General features: G+C 38.1%; 1 protein-coding gene across 1 annotated transcript in view; it reads right to left on the reverse strand.

Annotated features, from left to right (window-relative positions):
• LOC104276867 (disks large homolog 1-like) overlaps positions 1-21,667 on the reverse strand; it is a gene marked incomplete at its 3' end in the record, with an annotated part of 31,020 nt that extends 9,353 nt beyond the window's left edge. The window contains exons 1-9 of the mRNA XM_009873322.1: positions 21,280-21,667; positions 20,306-20,439; positions 17,256-17,354; positions 13,146-13,199; positions 9,481-9,531; positions 8,345-8,469; positions 6,852-7,021; positions 6,141-6,277; positions 4,411-4,555 (exon numbers count right to left, since the gene is read on the reverse strand). Coding sequence (XP_009871624.1) covers positions 4,411-4,555; positions 6,141-6,277; positions 6,852-7,021; positions 8,345-8,469; positions 9,481-9,531; positions 13,146-13,199; positions 17,256-17,354; positions 20,306-20,439; positions 21,280-21,667 — 1,303 coding nt within the window. The remainder of the gene's footprint in view (positions 1-4,410; positions 4,556-6,140; positions 6,278-6,851; positions 7,022-8,344; positions 8,470-9,480; positions 9,532-13,145; positions 13,200-17,255; positions 17,355-20,305; positions 20,440-21,279) is intronic.
• Positions 21,668-21,983: the final 316 nt, after the last annotated feature.

Raw genomic sequence — 21,983 nt, forward strand, 5'->3', positions numbered from 1 at the left:
TTGAAATGGTGGCCCTGAAAATATCAGCTTCAAAATACTATGTAAAGGAGCCATCCCTTTTTTTTGGTGTGAGTGCTATCTATTTGAGCAGCTCCTTACAGAAAGCAGAGGCTTTCTAGTTGCAAAATTATATTACCCGTTTCTAAAGAAGCAATAGCCTTTGTGGAGACTGGTATCTCCCTTTGAAATTTCCATTGTAAATGTGAGAATACTGAAGAGTACTGAAAAAGTTTTTGTTCTGTATTAGAAAAATAGCATTTAGCATCTTAGCCATCTGCAGTTGTTTCTAAAAAGTGAAAGATTTAGGAAAAGGCTAAACTCATTTTATTGAATTAAGTCATTAAACACCTCAGGCAAGACCTTTGGATCTATTCTGTGTGGAAAATTCAGGCAGTAGCTCCAGAGTCTCCATGCCAGCTGCAGTAACAGTCAGCTGCACTTTGATCAACAGAGAGAGACAAGCGTATGAAGCCTCGGGTAGGAAAGGCTTTCCTGATTTAAGGAAGAGATATAGGCTGATGCTTCATCAACGGACCCAGATCTTTGCAGGCAGCTGTTTCTTTGGTTAACTGTTGACAAAATTCTACCAGAAACAATGTGAAATAAACGAAGGAACTTCAGACAGAGGACTAAAGGTTAAAACCGGTAAAATATCCCACTGACTGGAAAAGGGGAAACATAACCCCCCCATTTTGAAAAATGGAACTGCAGGCCAGACAGTCTCACCTCTGTGCCTGGCAAGGTCATGGAGCAGATCCCCCTGGAAACTACACTGGGGCACATAGAAAACAAGAAGGTGACTGGCGACAGCCAACATGGCTTCACTAAGGGCAAATCGTGTATGACAAATGTGGTGGCCTTCTATGAAGGAGCTACAGCATTTGGTGGATAAGGGAATAGCAACTGATGTAATCTGCCTGGACTTGTGTAAATCATTTGACACCGCCCCATGCAACATAAATCGGAGAGACGTGGATTTGAGGGATGGGCCACTTGCTAGATAAAGAACTGGCTGGATGGTCACACTGAAAGAGCTGTGGTCAACAGTTCGATGTGTGATTGGGGTCCATGTTGGGATCAATGCTGTTCATTTTTGTTGGTGACGTGGGCAGCAGGATCGAGTGCACCCTCAGCAAGTTTCCCCAACGACACCAAGCTGTGTGGTGCACTGGTCACGCTGGAGGGAAGGGATGTCATCCAGAGGGACCCTGACAGGCTGGAGAGCTGGGCCCATGCAAACCTCACGAAGTTCAGCAAGGCCAAGTGCAAGGTCCTGCACCAGGGTCAGGGCAATCCCAAGCCCAAATACAGGCTGGGCAACGAGTGTGTTCAGAGCAGCCCTGCAGAGAAGGACTTGGGGGACTGGAGGATGAAAAATGGAACATGAGGCAGCAACGTGCACTCACAGCCCAGAAAGCCAATCCCATCCTGAGCTGCATCAAGAGAAGTGTGGCCAGCATGTCAAGGGAGGTGATTCTGCCTCTGCTCTGTTCTTTGGAGACCCCCCTGCAGTGCTGTGTTCAGCTCTGGGGCCCCCAGCATAAAGGAAAAAATGGAACTGATCAAGTAGGTCCAGAGAAGGGTCATGAAGATGATTCAGGGAGTTGGAGCACCTCTCCTACAAGGACAGGCTGAGAGAGTTGAGTTTTTCAGCCTGGAGAAGAAAAGGCTCCAGAGAGAACTTACAGGAGCATCCCAGTACTTAAAGGGGATCTACAGGAAAGATGGGGAGGGACTTTCTATCAAGGAATGACAGGACAAGGGGTAAACAGTAACCTGAAAGAGGGAAGATTTAGATTAGATATTAGCAAGAAATTCTTTTCTGTGAGAGTGCAGAGACACTGGAACAGGTTGCCCAGGGAAGCTGCTGATGCCCCCTCCCTGGAAGTGTTGAAGACCAGGCTGGAGAGTGCTTTGAGCAACCTGGCAGCTGGTTGGAACTAGATGATCTTTCAGGTCCCCTCCAAACCATTCTATGATTCTGCAAAAACTGCAGCTAAATGACATTAAACCCAGAAAATCTACTCAAAAATATAGACAGCAGTTCGGCTAACCAACCTTGTCAACGGTCACCAAAGGACAACAGACTGACAGACACCCGGAATCTGAAAAATCTTGTGTAATTTTTTCAAAACATTTCAATTGCCCGAAGCAGCTGCTGGAGCTTGACTGCATGACAGCTCAAGAGAATGGCTTTTCACTTCTCCGTGGACAGAAATGCTACTAACACAAAGGGCAGGATACTGGGCAGCACAGAATGCCACTGTCTCAAGTCTCATTTACAGGGAGAGCAGCCAAACAGAGAGAAACTTGAGAGGCAGGACAGTAATGGGACAAAAGAGGGTCTACATGTGTGACCAGGTCATTCACCTCCAGAAAAATGGATGTGAGACTAAATCATGTATATCAGGAAGTTAAGGACTCAGGTCAAGCCAAGATCCTCATGGCAATCGTGTGGGATTACCCTTCACAGAATTTTCCTGAAGAGTCACTGGACATAAGAAGATGTTCATGAAGATACCACTGCCTCTTTTATGGCTCTGTTACAATGCAATTAACTTCAATGAACTGACTTCACCAGTTCATGAAACATCTGAGAGAAATTAATTTACTGTATGACAAGAGGGCCCACAGCATGCCCTTATACATACCGTCAGTGCAAACTTTTCTTTAAATGTACGTATTAGTACAGATAATGTGAATAAAAGAACAAAATAATCACCCAAAAAGAACAAAATAATCACTGAAAGGAGAGCACCAATTTGAAGTCAAAGAGGAAATATGACCACTGCTTCGAAGATTCTCAGCAATCATCCCACCCACCTAAACCTGAACTACAGCCATGCCAAGTGTGGTATCTCTGGTTTTAACTTTTTGAGCCTACAGACAGTAGTTTTAAGATCAAACTATCATTTAATGAACACTACCAAAGCACATAGAAATTTAAAGTGAAAATCTACATTTATATGCAACCATTCCTTTACAGTCACCTCATAAAGGAGCAGGTTTTTCATATCCTACTATAGATTCTTTCCTCCACTCACACAAACTGCAGTTTTCCTCCCAAAATAGGTAACTAGCCCTCTATATACTATAGTGCTTTGTGATTGTGCATTTAAGCCTTATTCCAAGTTGGTTTTTAATAATAGGTGGCACTGAGCAAGAGTAAGTAAATGTGACTTGATTTGTTAGGATTGGGTAAATTATTAGGAGCCAGCTCCTCCTCTAGCTTCCTCTCCCCAACCCTTCTTAGGCCTTTGCTCTGACAAAAGATGCATAAAGTAAATATCCCAATGATCGAGTCAAGAAACAGCGGTAATAGATAAGATACTTCTGTGTTTGTTGCATCACCACCCACAGCTGTGTAATTGCATTACTGCAACACTACAAGAAACAATACATTCAAATCAGGTTTTGTGTTCCAGAAAATTTGAATTTAAGTGGAAACATATGAAGAGGTCAGTTATGATGGAGAGAGGACAAATTAGTCTGCCTGTCAAGGAAACAGTGGGAAAGGTTGAATTATTGGACAAACTAGATACTCTCCCCCCAAACCATTTCAAGAGACAAGTAAAATTGGTGACCGAGAAAAGTTCAGTCTTGGAACAATACAGTTATATCATGAGAATGCTCATCCTTTTGTCCAGACACGAAATGGTAATATCCCTCTTGCAGAAAAAAGTACATTCAATGAAAATTTTTAATTTGTTTTTTCACATTCAACCCTGAACTTTCCAGATTTGGATGTCTGACTTCAGAAATACTTCTCTGTAGTATCCCTATGCCAAAAAGAAATTCTTATTTATTTTCAATGCAATATTCACTGGTTTTCTGCTTGAATTATCAACAATTATGTCGAAACTGAAGCATAATTTCAAGTAAGTTAATATGGAATTTTGCAACATGTTCACAGGCAGGCATCAGAGGTCAAGACCTCCCCCTCCTCCCAGTACAGTTTATTTAAATACAGACACCTCATGAAAAAGCAGAAAAGAAATAAGTCAGAACATCACTAACCTCTACCTGAAACAGTACTGCCTTTTGCTCAGTTCACTGGACACTGAACATGTACGCAGTGCATTGTTTGTTACTCTTCACAGCCCCCACAAAAAATGAGGCACATGTTCTCCTTGTACTCACCAGTGAGTGATCAGAAACACCGAGACATTAGGATGAGGCCACATCAGTCCCAGACACACAGGAAGCACCCCACTGCTGCTGTCTGCCCAGCACACAAGCTAGAGGATGCTCCTCTGTTTGGAATATACTTTTCCTGATTAATCAACTTTCTTATCTCAGATTTTCACACTGCATAATTTTAAGAAGCTTGAACCTGGTGAAATACTAAAAATGGAGTATGTTTAAGCCTTAAAGGAAAAAAAATAAATCCCAAAGACAAGCTGAACTTACAGTTTGTGATGTCAGGAGGGGCATAACTGTCATTCATGAACACGCTTGTGGGTTTTGCAACTTTCAGATAAACAAAGTCAGATGTGTTTTTTAAGGCAGTCACTGCTTCTTCATGAGTAACTTCTTCTAAGCAAACACTGTTCACCTAAAGAAAAAAGACCACAAGTCTCAACACAAAAAAATGCACATTTTCACAAGGGACTCAGTGTAAGCTGTTTGAGCGCTCTGGCATTTAGAGTCATTATTAAGATTCACATGCCACATGCATAACTGGTTATGTGAAAGTTATAGAAGAGTTGCTTTGTAGGGCTGTGAAATAATACAAGTCTTTCCTAACAAGATTATAATAAATTGTATTGACCGTAACACTGTAAACAAGGCACATACAATTTTGGAAAGCTAATGGGGCAAATACAACACTCAAAATGCCCATCACATCACTGACACAGTATGTTATTGCAAGCATTAAAAGAAGAAAGTTTCTTCTAGTAAGAATAAATCCTACACAATCTTGTCACAACACAGTAAGATCTAGACGTTATAATGAGACAACATATTCTTGCAAAAGGCCAAAAGTAGAGATGAAAACTGGAGGACATCCCGAGGTGACTGACTTGCATGCCAGCTAATAAGAACCAGTTTAACTTTACAAGCAACAAATTTTTTCAAACTGTTGCTACTGGGGTGAAACACTAGCAGTTCAGTTTAAAAAAAAGAATAAACAAAACTTCAACAATTATCTTATATAAAGCCTTAGTAAACTGAGTTGTTGACTCTTTCTTCCATATTTTGAAGAGGGAAGTAACTTCTGCAGATAATTCCAGGCAACATGGGAAATGTTTCCTTATTATTTGACTTTAGATACTGTATAAAAACAATTGAGCCTTGTCAATTGTTATTCGTGGGGGCAAAATTCTAGTGCTTAAATATATTCTTTCCATCTCTATTTCTAAAAGTTTCCTAAAAGCCTCTTACCAATTTTGAGGGGTTTTTTTAAACAGATTTAAAATCCCACCGAGATCTCATTCCGCAGTGCATTGGTAACTGCAGTACAATCTAAACACAGACAGAAAGTTTCATTCTCAAAATATGGGACCTCATCTCTACATTGGTGACTAAAGCTTTGAGTAAGAAAAATTCAGCTCATCAGAAGATCACTCCCCTCTTCCTTAACGAACTGAGAGAATGATTACAGTTACAGTCAATTAGGACATTATATTTACTTATCCAGTAGCACATTGCATATGCTTTCCTGCATTCTCAAAACAGTGTCTGACACTAATCTAATGCTACTTTATTTAATTTTGTCAGGCAATAATGGACAAATTAATTTGTCACAGAAGTTTGATATTTCTAACAAAAATTCCTAAAATTGAATAAAAGCAGCAGTTTCACTAAAGGCTGGTCAGCCACCAGTACACGAAGTTCCTTTCTATTCTTCTTTTTTGAAGAGAGAAACAATCCCATTGTATGTTATTTTATAAGCCCATCATTTAGAACCCAGAAAAATAACAGCAGGCATCAGAAATAAAGACGCTGATTAACAGAAGTTTTGAATGAAACATTGGGCTGAGGAACAGCTTTCAGATTTCCTGATGAGACGGTGTTGAACATTTTTTTTTACAGATTTCTGTGAAATAACACTCCACTGGCAGGCAGCTTAACCACAAAATGAATCACGACTTGATTGGGCCTATAAGCGAACAATGGTAAAAAAACACGGCTCTTACAGCTAAAAGTTTGTCTCCAATCTGAAGTTTGCCATCTTTATGTGCTGCCCCACCTTCGATGATTTTGGTTACATAGATGCTGTTGTCTCCAGGTATATGCTGATTTCCTACACCACCAGCGATACTGAAACCAAGACCTGCTTGAAGATAAAGTCAATACTGAAGAAATCTTTCAGCATTCATTATCATACAAATATATAAAAATATTAGGCTCTGGCTAAAGTAATACTTGATGCCTTTCCAAGTAAACTGTATTATTTTCCAGAAAGTTCTGGAAAAGATGTAGCATTTACACAAGTTATGAAAATCCAAAGCTAAATGATTTACTTCATGCCTTGTGAAAGATGCACACAGCAGAGCTACAGCAACACCATTGATACTTAAAGAACAATTGCCCAACACTTAGTGACAGATAAACAAATAATACTTTCTCTAGATATTTTTAATCTCTCAAAGTTCCTTTCTAGGTAATTCGATAAAACATTTTACTCCAATTTGTAACATACTTAATTACTATTAGAAATATATTTTTATAATTTGAAAGAAAAATATGCATTCTATAAGAACAGGTTTGAGACACACAGATAAAAATTCAGAATCATCTGACAAGCCATTATGTAAATTACTACTTTGTTTCAAAAAATAAATGTGGAAAGCTAACATCAACTCTATCCTTCTTGTGAAAAAAAAGGCTTTATACTTCCCACATACCTTTAGGGCCTTTTACAAGTTTGATTTCCACTATTTTTTCTGTGACTGGTTTTCTTCTTTTGACATACAATCGTACAATCGATCCTGCTTCTTTCAATGCTTCAACTGCTTTGCTGTGTGTCACATCACGAACATCCACCTCATTTACTCGTAGAATACAATCGTTAACCCTAGAGACAGCAACACTCATGTTCAGCTGTTGTGTCACAGCAGAGTGGACACATTAGGAGCTTAACGTTTTATCTAAAATATCCTAACATACTAGGATACACAGATTTTGCTTCAAAATTTTCCTGATTCAAGACAATGTTCTAAAATAAATTTTTAGTGCTTAAAATAAAAGCAGGACTGCTAGAAAACTTTTAGGAGGAATATTTTGCTCACAGCCCAAGAGGACACCATCTTACCTGTGTTTCATTTAAACACTATTTCAAAGAGAGTTTTGTACCAACTGCCTTTTGTTTAGGGCTATAAGAAAATTCCGACATTCAGCAACTAGGAGGCACGCAGTGAGAACATACTAGTTTTAAGCCATGGCATGAACAAGTGAAGCTCCTTTCCCGCTTTTCACAAGCTGTTTAAGTGCTGCTCTTCCACTCCATCTACCGTGTTGTTGTAGTAACACCGAGCTCTCCTTCCGCAAAGCACAATGCCTGACCCACCTGTCCCTGCGCTGGGCCAGATGTACCTCAGCCAATGGCCAACTAGCTAAAACGAAGCCTTGGAATAAGCTTCTTAGGACTAAAAACCGTGATGCATCAGGCACTTGCACCAAAAAGGATGGGGCAAGTTCTTGACACTACCAGAGAACAAAAAGCTGGGGTTTTTTCCCCCACACAGTGACACAGGAGTATACTTATCTCTGCATTAGAAAAATCATTTATTAATGCAATTTGTTATTAATTTCTAACAGCACTCTTCAAAAAACGTTGCAAATATCACTTGCTACCATCTAGTAACATGTCAACATTTCCTCATTAGAAGTAGTAGTACCAGCATAAGATAATAAAGGGGGTATACTAGAGAAGGTGTTCTCTATTAATTTACACAAAAAAATACTGCTTTTAAGATGTGTAGTATCTATGAAAAATTAAGACACAGAATTATATGAAGCACAGAAGAAAGTTGATACGCTCAGCTGTCTTGCAGATCACAAAATCTGCACATGGATAACCAAGAGTTACCTATCCTGTCTAAGCTTTCCCTTTGCATATTGCATTAAGGGCTATAAAACATACAGCATAATCAATTTATACCTAAAATAGAAAAGATAAAATTCACTTAATCTCACTTAACTGCAGATTTTATTGGTTCAAAAAATAAAATTGGTTCACTTAACTGTTTTTCATTATGTACAAAATACTTAAGCCGGAAAAACATATTTAAAATGTAATGTAGCATGACAAAATTATTAAAAATAACAGAAAGTTATAGCCACTGTTTGAAAATGTAATAATAAACATTTAGCAACCCAACACAGAAAACCATCATACCGTAATCTTCCATCCTGTGCAGCTGCACCACCAGCTATGATTTTTGTAATGAAAATACTTGAATCATCCCCAATATGTGGGTTGTCTGTACCACCTGCAATGCTAAAGCCAAGTCCTGAATTTCCCTAAAGGTAGAAGTGGGAAAAAAAAAAAAATTACACATTTCTTTGGGGGAAAATATATTCTAGTATATCTATTTGATTCAATATAGAACAAAATCTACATAATTTTCACTGATAAAGATATTACAAGACACTTTAAGCATTATGTTACATATAGTCATACATAAGATATAATTATACTTATTTTCACAGAAGGAAGGAGAACGTAAGTCATTGTGTAACTGTAAGAGATACAGTTCCAACCCCACAGCTCTCTCGTTGAAGTGAGCTTGATAAACTAGATAAAAACTTCTCGTCCCAGTGAGCTAGGTCTTTGAGATTATTCATATGAGTATTTGCTCCTCACTAAATTATTAGTGACAAATTATTTTTCCCAGAGAAGCCCCCAAGTAATTTGTGCCACATATCTAACACATTCTCACAGAGATTCAGACTGGCATTTTCTCTTTCAAGTCTTGCCTGCCCTTACTATCAACTGCAAGATCTCTTCACCCTCTCAGTAACCACCAGCACCGCACAGGTACCCAAGACAACCATTTCTTTCTTTCTTTTTGCTAACAGGGCAGCTCAAGAACAAAGATCTGAGACAGATCTCAACACTGCAAACTTAAAGCAATGCATATGACACGGTGTCTCTTGTAATCTCAACTGGAAGCCTAAATCTCAATATAAAGCTTAATGGTAAAAAAAGGCCTATCAAAAATGGAAATATAGGAAATAAAATCATAATTTGCGTTATTACTCTCCACAAGCCAAGATAATAGCTTTAATTGCATTATGTCTCAGCGAGATCCCTCCCCCATTTTACTCTTAATGACGAAAGATGTTAATAAAAATTTCTATTCCTGCTCCAGCAACAAGGTGTTTTTTCCTTAGGTTAAATAATCTACTTAAAGAAAAAACAAACTAAACAATAAGGATTGTCTTGGATCGCCATTCAGGAGTTAATTCTTCATATTGAAATATCATAAATCCCATCTAAAACCGAGTACAGAAAAACATTTAGCACGTTACCCTTTCAAGAGTAATTTCTTCATACTCGTAATCTGCATCCGTGCCATTGACCTATAAAGAAAGAAAAGTGAGACTTACAGAGAATTTTACACTTTACATGACACAGCTTGCTCAGCTGCCAGTTCTCTCCCATCAAATCTCAGCTGATTCCCAGTGACCACTGAGCTCAGAGGGGACGTGGGATTTTCACTCTCCTCTGTACACGAATCACACACTCTTTTTGTATGAGTTTAAAAGTTAAGATTTCAGAGAGCAGGCTGTTCTGTAGAGCAGAGGCTCCTGACTGCCAGGAAAAAAACCACTCTTGAGATCCTCAGATATTCCTCAGGACATACAGCAAGTTGAAACTGAGAAAAAAGAAAGGGGTTGTGGGCATAGAGAAACTGTGTAGAAGATCAGAGCAGTATTTTCTACCTATTGTTCCTCACAGAGCAGAGAAAAATCAAAGACTAATGCTTTACTACATTTCTCACTGGAAATGCGTAAGACAAAGAAAGGAACATTCAGTAAGAGTTTTTATCATTAGTTAGGTTTTATATACGTATATACACCAAAGATGAATAACTTAAAACAGGACCAAAACCAGAAGAGATTAGAAGAATATTTCATAAAGCTAGATGAAAAACCCCCGTAATAGAAGTAAGCCCTGTCATCCTCGAGTTAAAAAGGATATCCACTCTTTGCTGCCTACAGAACTAGGATGAAATGAAGGAAGTAACATCTAAGTTAAGCAAAAACAATTAAATATCAAATTCTTAAACATATTTAATATAAAAATAACATTAAGATTTTCTTTTCATTTGCCAAAGTAACTTGGAACTCAAATTCTTTTCTCCACAGGTACCTACAGCAGCACATACAACATTCAGTTACATGCAATTCCCTATTTCAAGCCTTTTAAGGCAAAATCTTTCACAAGTAAGAAATAATATTTATCCTATTATTTTACAAAGCATCTTGTCTATTTTTAAATTATTCTATATCTGGTAGTCTTCTGTACTCTCAACAAACTACCGAGGATTTTGTAAAGATACAAAATATATTTATAGAAGAAAGCATTTTAAAATCTGTACAGTTTTCTACCAGAGAATTTAAAAAGGGACTTTAATTAACTCCAAACAAAATTAAGATCACATCGACTTCATTCCTCATATATTTAACATTTTAGAAGCTCTAAAAGCTGGAGATGACACAGCTTTCACAAGCTGTCCAAGATGAAGCTCATTTATCCCTCTCTACAGTTTTTCCTCAGTCTCGTCTTAATACATTGGAAGCCACGTCCGTTCCAGACGTAACCGGTTATTATCTTTGCACAGTACCTCAAAAATTACTATATCCTTACTCGTTTGTGCAGTGCAATAGATACTGTGGACCTAACACATGATATTTCTCCATTAAAAAGGGAAGAGGTCTCGACCTTCTGAATACATGAAACTGTATCTATCACTACAGCGACACAAAGGGAGCCACCGCGATGAAGTTTTTCTGTTAGCTCAGTCTTTGAGCTATTATCTACAAGAATGACAACATGTGCTAACTGAGCCAGTCATCCCGAATTACAATACCTGGGAAATGGTTCATGATGACTGATCATGACGCTGCTTTTTTTTTTAACAAATTAATCATTTCCCTATTCATTACTATCCAGCAAAACAAAGCCAAACCTAATATATTTAAGCGGTCTCCTCTTTATTTCCATGTACAAAACTCCATAATCCAATTTTAAAATATCATCTAGATAAAAATAAGATCAAGCAAGAACCTCCATTATTTTTAGGTTTTGCTTTGGTTTAGATCAGTTCTCTAGACCCTCATTTTTCCTCCCTTGTTTTGTTTTTTTTTAATTTATCTTTGAATTTATCTTTTCTAACAAACCGATTATTTGCAGAGACAGGAGCAAGGACACATCAGACGATACAAAACACTGTTCTCGTCTACCTTTTGCAAGGTTTGAAGTGATCTCAGATCCACTAAGCTAAGCCCTATTTGCAGTGATTTCCCCTGGATGAAGGAAGTTCTAAGCAAATGCTGTAATTTTCCCCAGCAATCTTTTTTGAATCTGAAACCTTATTAGTAGTTCAGCAGAATTTGGTCAGAGATTTTGGCTGTACTGAAGTTCATTTCTCCACTATGGTTAATCTTTTCATGGGCCCCCAACTTGAGTTTTGTTTGTATCTCCTTCGTCTTTTACAAATAAAATAAAAAAAATTACGATTCGTAGCAGTTTTTTTCCAACCCAGTTTGCGTTCTAAGAGGGATTCATTGGCTTTATTATTCGGGTAACGAGAGCTGCCTTCTTGGCCATTTATTCCTTGATGACTTTCTAGATTCATATTTTGCTTTTTTATTCTTTCAGTAGAAAAAGCTTTAATATTTAAGCGGGTTTTTTTGTAGATTTTCAATGCAGCTACCTCACAAATATGAGGTTACACAATTTATTGCTTAACAATTCCATTAGCTACTTGGGAACCTCCTACGCTTACAGAGTAGGTTAAATTACAGATAGTTATGGGCTTGTTTGTTTTGCATTCACTGTAAATGGATAATTTATATAGCTTATAATTTTAAGTGTCAATTTGTTCCATTAATGCTATTTTCTCTTCTTATTTCTATTATCTACTGTTCTCCATGTGCTTCTATCAGATAGAGCCTTCTGAAATGTGACGACATATTTATTAATCACTTTTCTTCCTGGTTTAATTCGTGTGCTTAGTGAGACACCTCACCTGCTGTAAACTTTAAACTGTATCTGCATCACATCGGTAAAAGGGCCACTGCAGGCTACTGCTGTGATCTTTCAGTCAGAAGCACCATTTTTACACTCAAGACTCATTTATGAGCCAATTATGTCACTGTACTCATCTTCCATCTTCTGCTTAAACTGTTAATTCATAATTTTGTCTGTCTGGAGTTATTACAGCTCCTTTCTAACAACATCACTAAATTATGAATGCTTCTGACAAGGACAAGATTTACTCTTTACTTGTTGATGCCCATACTTTGAATAAATGCAATCTAAAGTAACTAGTACAGGCATTAACACTGTTCAGGAAAATGACAAGCAAGTGGGAAACACGTAACTATAGAAGGAAGGTACAGGTGAAAATTCAGACCCGAAACCTATGCCAAACTTACATATATTTCAAAGCCTCCGAACTCTCTACCTGCCAGTGGTGTTCCTATCACCAAATGCAAACTGACAAACAGAAATTTTAGCCTCCATGTAACTACACTTATTACCTTAATGTTTTGAACCAAATAAATCAATTTTTATAAACATTTAGAGCACTAAAATCTTAAGTACAGCTATTGCATGAAGAAGTGTTTTTAAGTGAAGTGCATCGGAAATGGCACATTAAATATTAAAGCATCTGCCTGAACAATTGAAGAAACAGACTGTTCTCTGAACATTGAACCTCTGGAACCTCAAACTGTGTTTTGCACCATCACACATGGGTACTCACACAGAACCTTCCACCTGCAATCTGCAACCCCTCTTATTCAGGGAACAGCTATTTAAGGACTTCAAACAACTACCAGGACAGCTGATGAAATCAAGAACCATTAGAGAGGTAAAATAGGTTTTATTAAACAACAACAGACTTACACAAGTACATACATAAAACCTCATCCACAGTTAGAATGGAAAGCAAGTGTATGCTTACGTATGTTGGAGTCTCCAAAGAATCTGTGTTCACCAGCACTGGAGGGGGATTTGCCTTTAATTAAAAAAAAAAGAAAATTATACAGCATATGAGAAAGCAATACTAATGAGAATTAGACAACTTTTAATTTGCCGTTTTCCTGAGTTCCGGTAAAAGTTAGCCTCAGCTTAATCTCAGAAATTCACCTTCAGAAACATTCGTTTCTATCCTGAACAAGCTGTTTTTATGCCACGAAGCCACACTCTTCAAAACCTTTGAGCTCATATTTTGTACACAAGTTCTGCCATTTACTATCGTGTTTCTCAAAAGAAACACTGAGTCATTTCACATGTTGTCTGTTACATTTTCCGTGACGTCCAGAAGTTGCTTTAGCAGACAACTTCTTAAAACTTAATTTTGGTGAATTTGATTCCTCTTTCTTCCTGCCAGGAACACTTCACCCCATCATGGCCACCCTTCAGTCTGTAAAATGGAAACTTACAGAAATGTGAACCTGTGAAAGCGAAGCCACAGCAGACATCCACCTACTGCATGTGCTTCCCTCAGAAAATTGTTATGGATCCACAAGGCAGAAACACTCAGAGGCCACTGCTACAGAAATATGTAATAGTAGAGCTTCCCTGCCAGTCAGGAACTGGTAGAATAATGCTTTTACTCTTTGAAAAAAAACCTGGTTTCAACTAAAAGAAAATCCATAGAGTCTGGTGGCATTTATCTGAAATATTTCCAAATAAATTTCTTCCTATTTTTGAATCAATTATCTGCCTTTAACTTAGGTAGCATCTAGCCCACTCTAAGAAATAAACAAACTAACTGAGGAGTGTGGGGGGGAAAGTGTGTATATATACTCCAGACTCCAGATAACTGTTGATGTATTGAGTTCAACAGGACCTGCACACACAGTGACACAAAACAAAGCTAGTCTCCTTACTGCTTTAATGAAGCTGAGACTTTTTTTAATAAATGTTTTAAAAATCCATTATATTCAAAATCGATACTTTTTTAGCTTTTATATGTTTTAATCTTTTATGCATGCATGTGTGCGTGGAAATAAATTTAGGGACAATTCAACATGCTGCAATAGAAGCTAGCATTAAACTCATTCAGAGATAAACTTAAGACCTGCAAAACCATGACAACTGTATTAGGCTATTCATATTCTGCATTTCACTTTCATTACCATGACAACAACATACTTCTGAAGAATTCACAATTTTTAAAAGCTCTCAAAATCTAGGAAGTAAGTGATGATTCAGAAGTTCCTTAGGAAAGACTGAGGTAAGTAATGTACCATGACTAGACAGAAGTCATCAAGCTGCTACCAGGGTGCTGTGCGGAAATGAGGCCTGGGGCATTTACTAAGCACTAAGATCAGGTGGTAGCTGTGCAAGTTGTCAGAGCAGACTGCTTAAAAAAGGAGACAAAAGGGCAGCACTTATGACTCTGTCAAGAAGCCATCAAACACTTTTTTCACCCAGCAATTCTCTCAGCAGAACCATGGGCACACTTCATGCAGTACAGAAATTAAGTACTATTACTAGTATCATCATAAAAGTCTCTCAAAAGAGACTACCATTTTCCGCCATTAACTTCCATTCCAATTTCTGCTTCTTATTCAAGTGCCAGACCTATCAAAAACAACACTGTTAAAAAAAAAATCCTCTACTAAAAATACCCATTCATTAAATTATGCATCACCATCATTGTGTAAGAGCTTTACAATTAATACTATTTTAAGAAAAACAAAGAAAACAATACATTGGAGAAGCTGACTAAACATGAGGTTATCAGGAGTCTAATCACACTGGATCTACAAGAGACCAGCATACCCACATCTATTTTATATTTATGGATCAAGTATGAAAAGATTTTTAAATTACAAAGAAAATACAAAACATGGATGAATTTTGAAAGTTCAATCATGTTCTTTGCACTTCACTCAATTTTGGAATTTATTTTTATTTAATATTAAGAATCTGTATATCCCAGTACATTCAACAAAAGCAGTGCCAGTGAAGGCTGGATTTTTGTTAATCTCTTTCTTGAGACTGACAAAGGATCTTCTGTCAATGTCTTAAAAAGAAAAAAAAAAAAGACTGGAGGAGGACTAGGTAAAAGCAATTTGCCACTAGTAGATGAGGTTTCTAGGTGAGCAGTATGTTTGAGGCACAAACTAGCCAACTGATGCAAAACACATTCTGTAAGTTAAGTGATTCTTCCTAACACTCCTTCTGCATTTATCTGAATTCTCCATCAAGGAGCAATAATTTCCTGTCATTTCGAAGCAGGAAGGAGAAAAGCTTTGTGCCAGGCATTCCAAAGGTACGCCTGGACACTGCAAACACGCGGGGCAACACTTAACTCAGAACATCAAACGTTTTGGGAAGGAAGACATGGTATTTCAGTCTGTTTTGCAAGACTTCTCCAAATTACCTAACGCTTTCAAGCTTCTGTGCCAGGGCTTGTTCAGATATTTAAAAGTTATTTGACAAGTGTGCTTAAAAGCTTGCCTAAGGACTAAAATGGTTAGCAAAGACATGTTTACTGCGCAAAAACGCAACTGCCAAATCCAAAGCTGATCATAACTTTCTACGGTATTTTTGAATCACTTGGAATGACAAATGATGCAGAATCATACAGGCAACTCCTGCCCTCAGCACACAGAGGCACAGACCACTCGGCTCTTACTCCTCTGCTTGTAATCCAGCACCAACGGACAGCCGTGCTGTCACACCGATGGCAGTCACAGAAAATACAGATACATATAGCACTAATACTTTTATTTTAAACTAAATTTAGCCTACTGGCAAATCCCTGAAAGCAAATGCTACTGGAGTCTCGGTTATCTTTATCCATCGAGGCTGATAACAGAAGGCCAGTGGTTGCACTAGTCTGTCTGCCTCAAATCCTGATGCGGGCAGAATCCCTCTCTAAGAAGGAAACATTTCTGGAACTAATCAAATCTCTGGTCTGCCTGTTGGGTAAGGTACAGATGATGGATTCTTGTAAACACACTACCACTAGTAATTACATTATAAAGCAGCCAACTGTAAAAAAAATCTGGTATTTCTTGGATTATGCAGAATTTAACAATGCAGCAGAGAAAGAAAAGATTACCACCTGCTGCAAGTTTAGCCCTGTCACTTGAAAGCAGACCTTAATTAAAAAAAAACCAAACAACTAACGTGGGTACTACAAAAACATCCCAGTAACAGTCTGGATAGCTCATTCCCCTTTTAAAGTTAATAAATATCCATCACCAAACAATTCCAAGAAGTGATCCATCTTTTCAGGAGGTGTGCGCTCACCAGTTGAGATTTTTTCGCAGAAAATTACTGTAAAGTTACCAAAAAATAAAAGCAGAATGCCATTCTATGTGCAAAAATAAAACTGCTACCTATCCCAAAATATTCCACAGCTTCCCATGCTATGGTCACATATTCCAAGTTATATGCACAATACTAATGTTAACTCATGTTTACTGCTTGCATTTATTTCAACAGATTGGAGTTTGGGGTTTTTTTTGTGCTGACGTTACATGACATAAAGGATGAAGGTCAGAAGTGAAGCACATTTTATGAGTCAAATATGTTAGGAACAGAGGGGAAAAGAAATCCAAAACCACTTTTTGTATTCTATATAGCCAAGGACTCCAATACTAAATGGTTGAACCTTAGAAACATCATGCAAGTGAAATCAATGAAAGACATGTATTAAGTATTTGTATATAAAATGACACACAAATTTTCTATAAATAAATAAATCAAGAAATAACACATTAATAAGAGTGGAATCGCTCTAAAATTAGTATGTGAACATAAAATGTCCTATTGTTTCTTTCCATTCTTTTGTTGTTGTTTTTTCCTTTAGTTATTTCACAACTTACTAATATGTTTCCATATGAAAATATAGGCATTTCAAATGGATTAAAAGCTGCTATAAACCAAACAAAATTCAGAAGGAACTCTAGAGTTTTACTAATTCATCTGTTCCACAGTTCATCTCAGACTTGTGTGCGAGAATATCAAAAGGTGAATTTAAACAAAGCAATGGAATGAATAAAAGTTGAACACAATTAACAAAATAAAACAAAAGAAAAAGAATAACAACCTGTGGTGTGGTGGATGGGATGACAGTGGTCTCAGCAGGGACTGGTGGGACAGGGATCACAGGGACAATGGGAGAAGAGGAAGGAACAGCTTCTGTGGGCTAAAAATCACCAACAAAACGTCAAAAACAATGAAATCTAGAAAAACATTTTTAAACAAACAAGATCTAAATTTAACAGCTTAAAAAGTCTGAAATAGCATATGGATTTGGAAACTATTTAGAACTGAAGACAACCAACCACCTTTAACCATGCTGTACCTGGCAGTACATCTCCAGCAATGTGCAACGGCAAAGAACCCAAGGCAGTACGACACACCCACACTGCTTATTCCTGCCAAGTTACTCACCTCATAGACAGAGTAATGAGACTTTCATAGAATGGTTTGGGTTGGAAAGGATGTTAAAGATAATCTGGTTCCAACCCCCCTGCCATGGGCAGGGACACCTCCCACTAGACCAGGCTGCTCAAAGCCCTGTCCAGCCTGGCCTTGAACACTCCCAGGGAGGGGGCATCCACAGCTTCCCTGGGCATCCTGTTCCAGTGTCTCACCACCTTCACAGTAAAGAATTTCTTCCTAATATTTAATATAAATCTACCATCTTTCAGTTTGAAACCATTACCTCTCATCCTGTTGCTTCCAAGGTTGCTCAAAGCCTCATTCAGCCTGACCTTGGACACCTCCAGGGAGGGGGCTGCCACAGCTCCTCTGGGCAACCTGTTCCAGTGCCTCCCACCCCCTTGTCCAGCCATGGACCACTTTGAGCAGGTCCATTTTTTCCTTTATGCTGGGGGCCCCAGAGCTGAACACAGCACTGCAGGGGGGTCTCCAAAGAACAGAGCAGAGGCAGAATCACCTCCCTTGACATGCTGGCCACACTTCTCTTGAAGCAGCCCAGGATGGGATTGGCTTTCTGGGCTGTGAGTGCACGTTGCTGCCTCATGTTCCATTTTTCATCTTCCAGTCCCCCAAGTCCTTTTCTGCAGGGCTGCTCTCAACACACTCATTGCCCAGCCTGTATCTAGGGTTGGACTTTGTTGGGGACTTCAGGGTCCAACATAAAATCCGTGCATGTCAATGGACAGACCCAGGCTTTTGGTGGGCTGGTTTCACAAGAGAAGCCCTTCACCAGCGTGCCACAATGTGCATCAAAGGGAATCAGTGGCTAAAGTTGATAGCACTGAACAACGTTATTATTCCTCTTCAATAAAGGAGAAAAATCAGAAGTATGTTAAGGTTTCTAAACTGTGCAAAAAATAAAGAAAATCTTTTTGTCAAATGGGTGGAAGTTGCTAAACTAGATTTGGTCTGCCTCTCAAGTATCTTCATACAGGTTTACGTACACCTTCAGACCAAGAGAATTTTTGTCTTTGGAACTTTCATTAAAATAGCAACCAGGAAAGCTACTGAGTTAAGCTCCAAGGGAACAAGATTACAAACAGCATTTTGAGCAAAACATTGACTCAAATCATTTTGAGGTGTTAACATATTGGCTGTCAACAAGCTGTCAGCAACATAAACTACTGGCAACTATAATCAAAATTACAGGCTGAACACCAGATCAAAGCTCTTGCAACTCACTTATTCCAACACATTCTTGTGATCTTTAAATATAATGAAGCCTATTGACAAAAGAAAATACTACACCCTGAAAATGAACCAAAAAATCAGAACATGGCAGTATTAAATATATTTTAAAACACAAGGCCACACACACCAATAGCATACACCAAATTAAACAGTAAAAGTAAATATTACAGAAACCTGAAATAGCCCCAAAGCAGCAACCCTTATTAAATGTACATATGGTATTCCTACTTCTTTTTTTTTTTTCCCCGCTCAAAGTCAACCTACTCAAAATGAACAGCTGGTGAAAAATGATCCAGTTATATCTTGTTCTTACATCTTTCAATATCTGATATCCTGAGAGATTATTACTAATGTAATTTAAACATCCTTACATCTATGGACAACAGCACAGTCTTTTGAGTGCTAAAATAAAGGAGGGTGGGGGAGAATCCAAATTGTCCTAGAAAAATGACAAGGAACGTTTTGCAAAGGATGCAGGAAATGCTCAGAGCAACAAATCTCCAATCACGGAAAGAACGATGCAACCTTCAGAAGATAAATCAAATTAAATAGCTGAAGCAAACACTTAGCCTTACACCTGCACAATATAAGCCACTGCTTCAAGTCTGCCTTGTTCCAAAGTATGCGGCTTCCCATGTGTGTACACAGTAAGAATCCAGTTAACCAAAGTTTCAGACATATATAAATTACATAATAAAATATAATAGAGCATTAATGCTGAAAGTCTAAGCACTAGCAGGTCAGAAAAATTCCAGCTTTTCATTTACAAGTCCTGCATTAAGAGAAGGTTAAAACCAAACTGAAGTGATTCTTAGATAATGTTCTTGGATACTTTCCCTGTGACTTAGCAAAATAACTGACCAAGTTACAGCTGGTTTCCTTGGGGGCCAAACCATTTGTAGCAAAAGGCAACTTTATTTTCTTGCTTCTCTCCTTCTCTCAATTCCCGACTCCCACATCTCTCCGGGCTTCTCACTCCCAAATGCTTCAAGAATCCTTTCAATCAGCTCTAATTTTTATCCTTATTATTTTAAAGATGATGTCGCTCAAAGTCCTTTCATTTTTTCAGGTTCCAGTCTCACAAGCTATTAGTACTGTCATTGTATTTTCCACTTGTGCTGTTGGTTTAGCAACGACTGCCACTTAAAGGCTGCTCCCAGCTTCTCCAGGCATCCTGGCAATGTTCCGGCTGACCCTCCTCCTCTACCACAGGGCGAGGAGAGCAGTGACAACAGTGGCAGCCACTTGCATAGGATGTGCAGATCCACATGAAGGTAAGACTGCCTTCACCTGAATGTTTCACAGAATACATTGAACTGATGCAGCCACTATGGCCACCACAAGGAAGGACAATGCAAGAAATTAAAAGGTTCTTAATCATCAGAGAAAGCAGATCTGAAACTTCCTTATAACAGAAGAGCACTAATTTTATTTAGCAGGGCACAAAACCAGTGTACATACGGTACAGGTGTCTGTGAAAGCAGCTACAGAAGCTCCAATAGATCGGCATATCACTTTCAATGCTCCAGTTTCCAGGAATTTTAAAGAAACATTTGTAATTTTTAGGAACTCTCCAAAAAATACACTAAAGTATCCTGAAAAAACAAAAGCTTATCATGAAAATAACTTTAAATAAAGATGTCTGTCTAAAGCATTTAATGGTCCTGATTTAAACAGACACAAACCAATCTAAACTACAAAGGAAGTAGTGGTCCAACAAAAAACCTTGTTTTGAATATACACAAACTACAGCACAGAATTATTATATACTATATATATAGGAATGCAAGACTTGAACAAAAGCTCACTTTAGCAGAATCTGTCAGCCTAAGTAAGTGTGTTAACACTTACAATGAAAAGCCCTTCTCTACAACACTATGATAAAACTCCAGTATTTTCTTTTTCACAGTGCAAGGACAGACTTGCATATCTATATATATGTATTAAAAAGCCACATTTAAGTAGTATATTTTAGAAAGTTAAGATAATTATGTCTTTTAGTGATGAGCATGTCCAAAAGTCCAGCTGCTGTAAAAAGGAAGAACATACCCATTGTCTCATGTCTAACCAACACACAGTAACTCCTTCTGTGAGGAAATACCAACTAACCTGAAATTAAGTCAAAGCATCATACACATCCTGAAGCAGAACCACCAAACCATAATGGTGCTCTTCGCAAAGTACTAGAAGATATGTTTTAGAGAATAAAATTCAAGCAAACCTGAAGACTTTCTTCACTTTCAAGAAATGACTAAAAACATCCCACACAGTGAAAATGCCTTGATGGGAAAACACTGAGTAGAAGCACTTCTTTGCCAGCCCAATTTCAATTATTGTTACTTTGATTTCTAGCAATAAAGTACGAAAGAAAGTTAAGTAACAGTCTCTAGAAATAGCAGGGATAAAACTACATAATGAAACAAGCTGTGACATACTTTCTGCAGTTTGCATCGAAAACGCACCCCTACAGACACCTAATGCAATACCCACCTTTTCTAAAGAGCAGTTAGAACACGAGCCGTCAGACAACCACCCGCTCGCAGCTTTTACTTTTGCCGTGCTTTTTGTAGGGCTCTTTTTTACGCTATCGCGTAGGTTTATAAATTTCCCTCTGTGTTTGGAAGACACGGGCAGTGTGGATGAACTAAAAGACGTGCGGATGCTCAGTGCCTGCTGTTGGTGCTGGAACGGCGTTGGGTGCATCTGAAGATTTTGATGTATTTCCATTCTCGGGCTCCCCGTTATTTCAGTGAGCTTGAACGTTCCCGTTTCACCATCATCCATAGCACCACAGTATTTGTAGTCGTAACAGCGAGCAGTCATGAAATTAGCAATCCAAACAATCCTTTTTGCAAAAAAACCCCCAAAAACAAAAGAAGGGAAATAAACCAAAATATTGCTTCCTAAGGAGGCTTAAAATGTGACTGTTTTCTAGATTATGGTCATCAGAAGAAACACTAAATGATGTTTTAGCTAGTACTGCATGTTGTGTAGTCTCTCTATTTAAAGAGCACCATTGAACCACCACACAACAGTCAATTTGCTGGGCATAAATAATCAATGCAATGCACAAATTATTGAATAGATGGCAAAAGTCATCTGACTTTATTTATTTAAAAGAAGCTATGAAAGGTTATAG

The sequence above is a fragment of the Apaloderma vittatum genome, unplaced genomic scaffold, assembly GCF_000703405.1.
Source record: "Apaloderma vittatum isolate BGI_N311 unplaced genomic scaffold, ASM70340v1 scaffold4707, whole genome shotgun sequence".
Lineage (NCBI taxonomy): Eukaryota > Metazoa > Chordata > Aves > Trogoniformes > Trogonidae > Apaloderma > Apaloderma vittatum.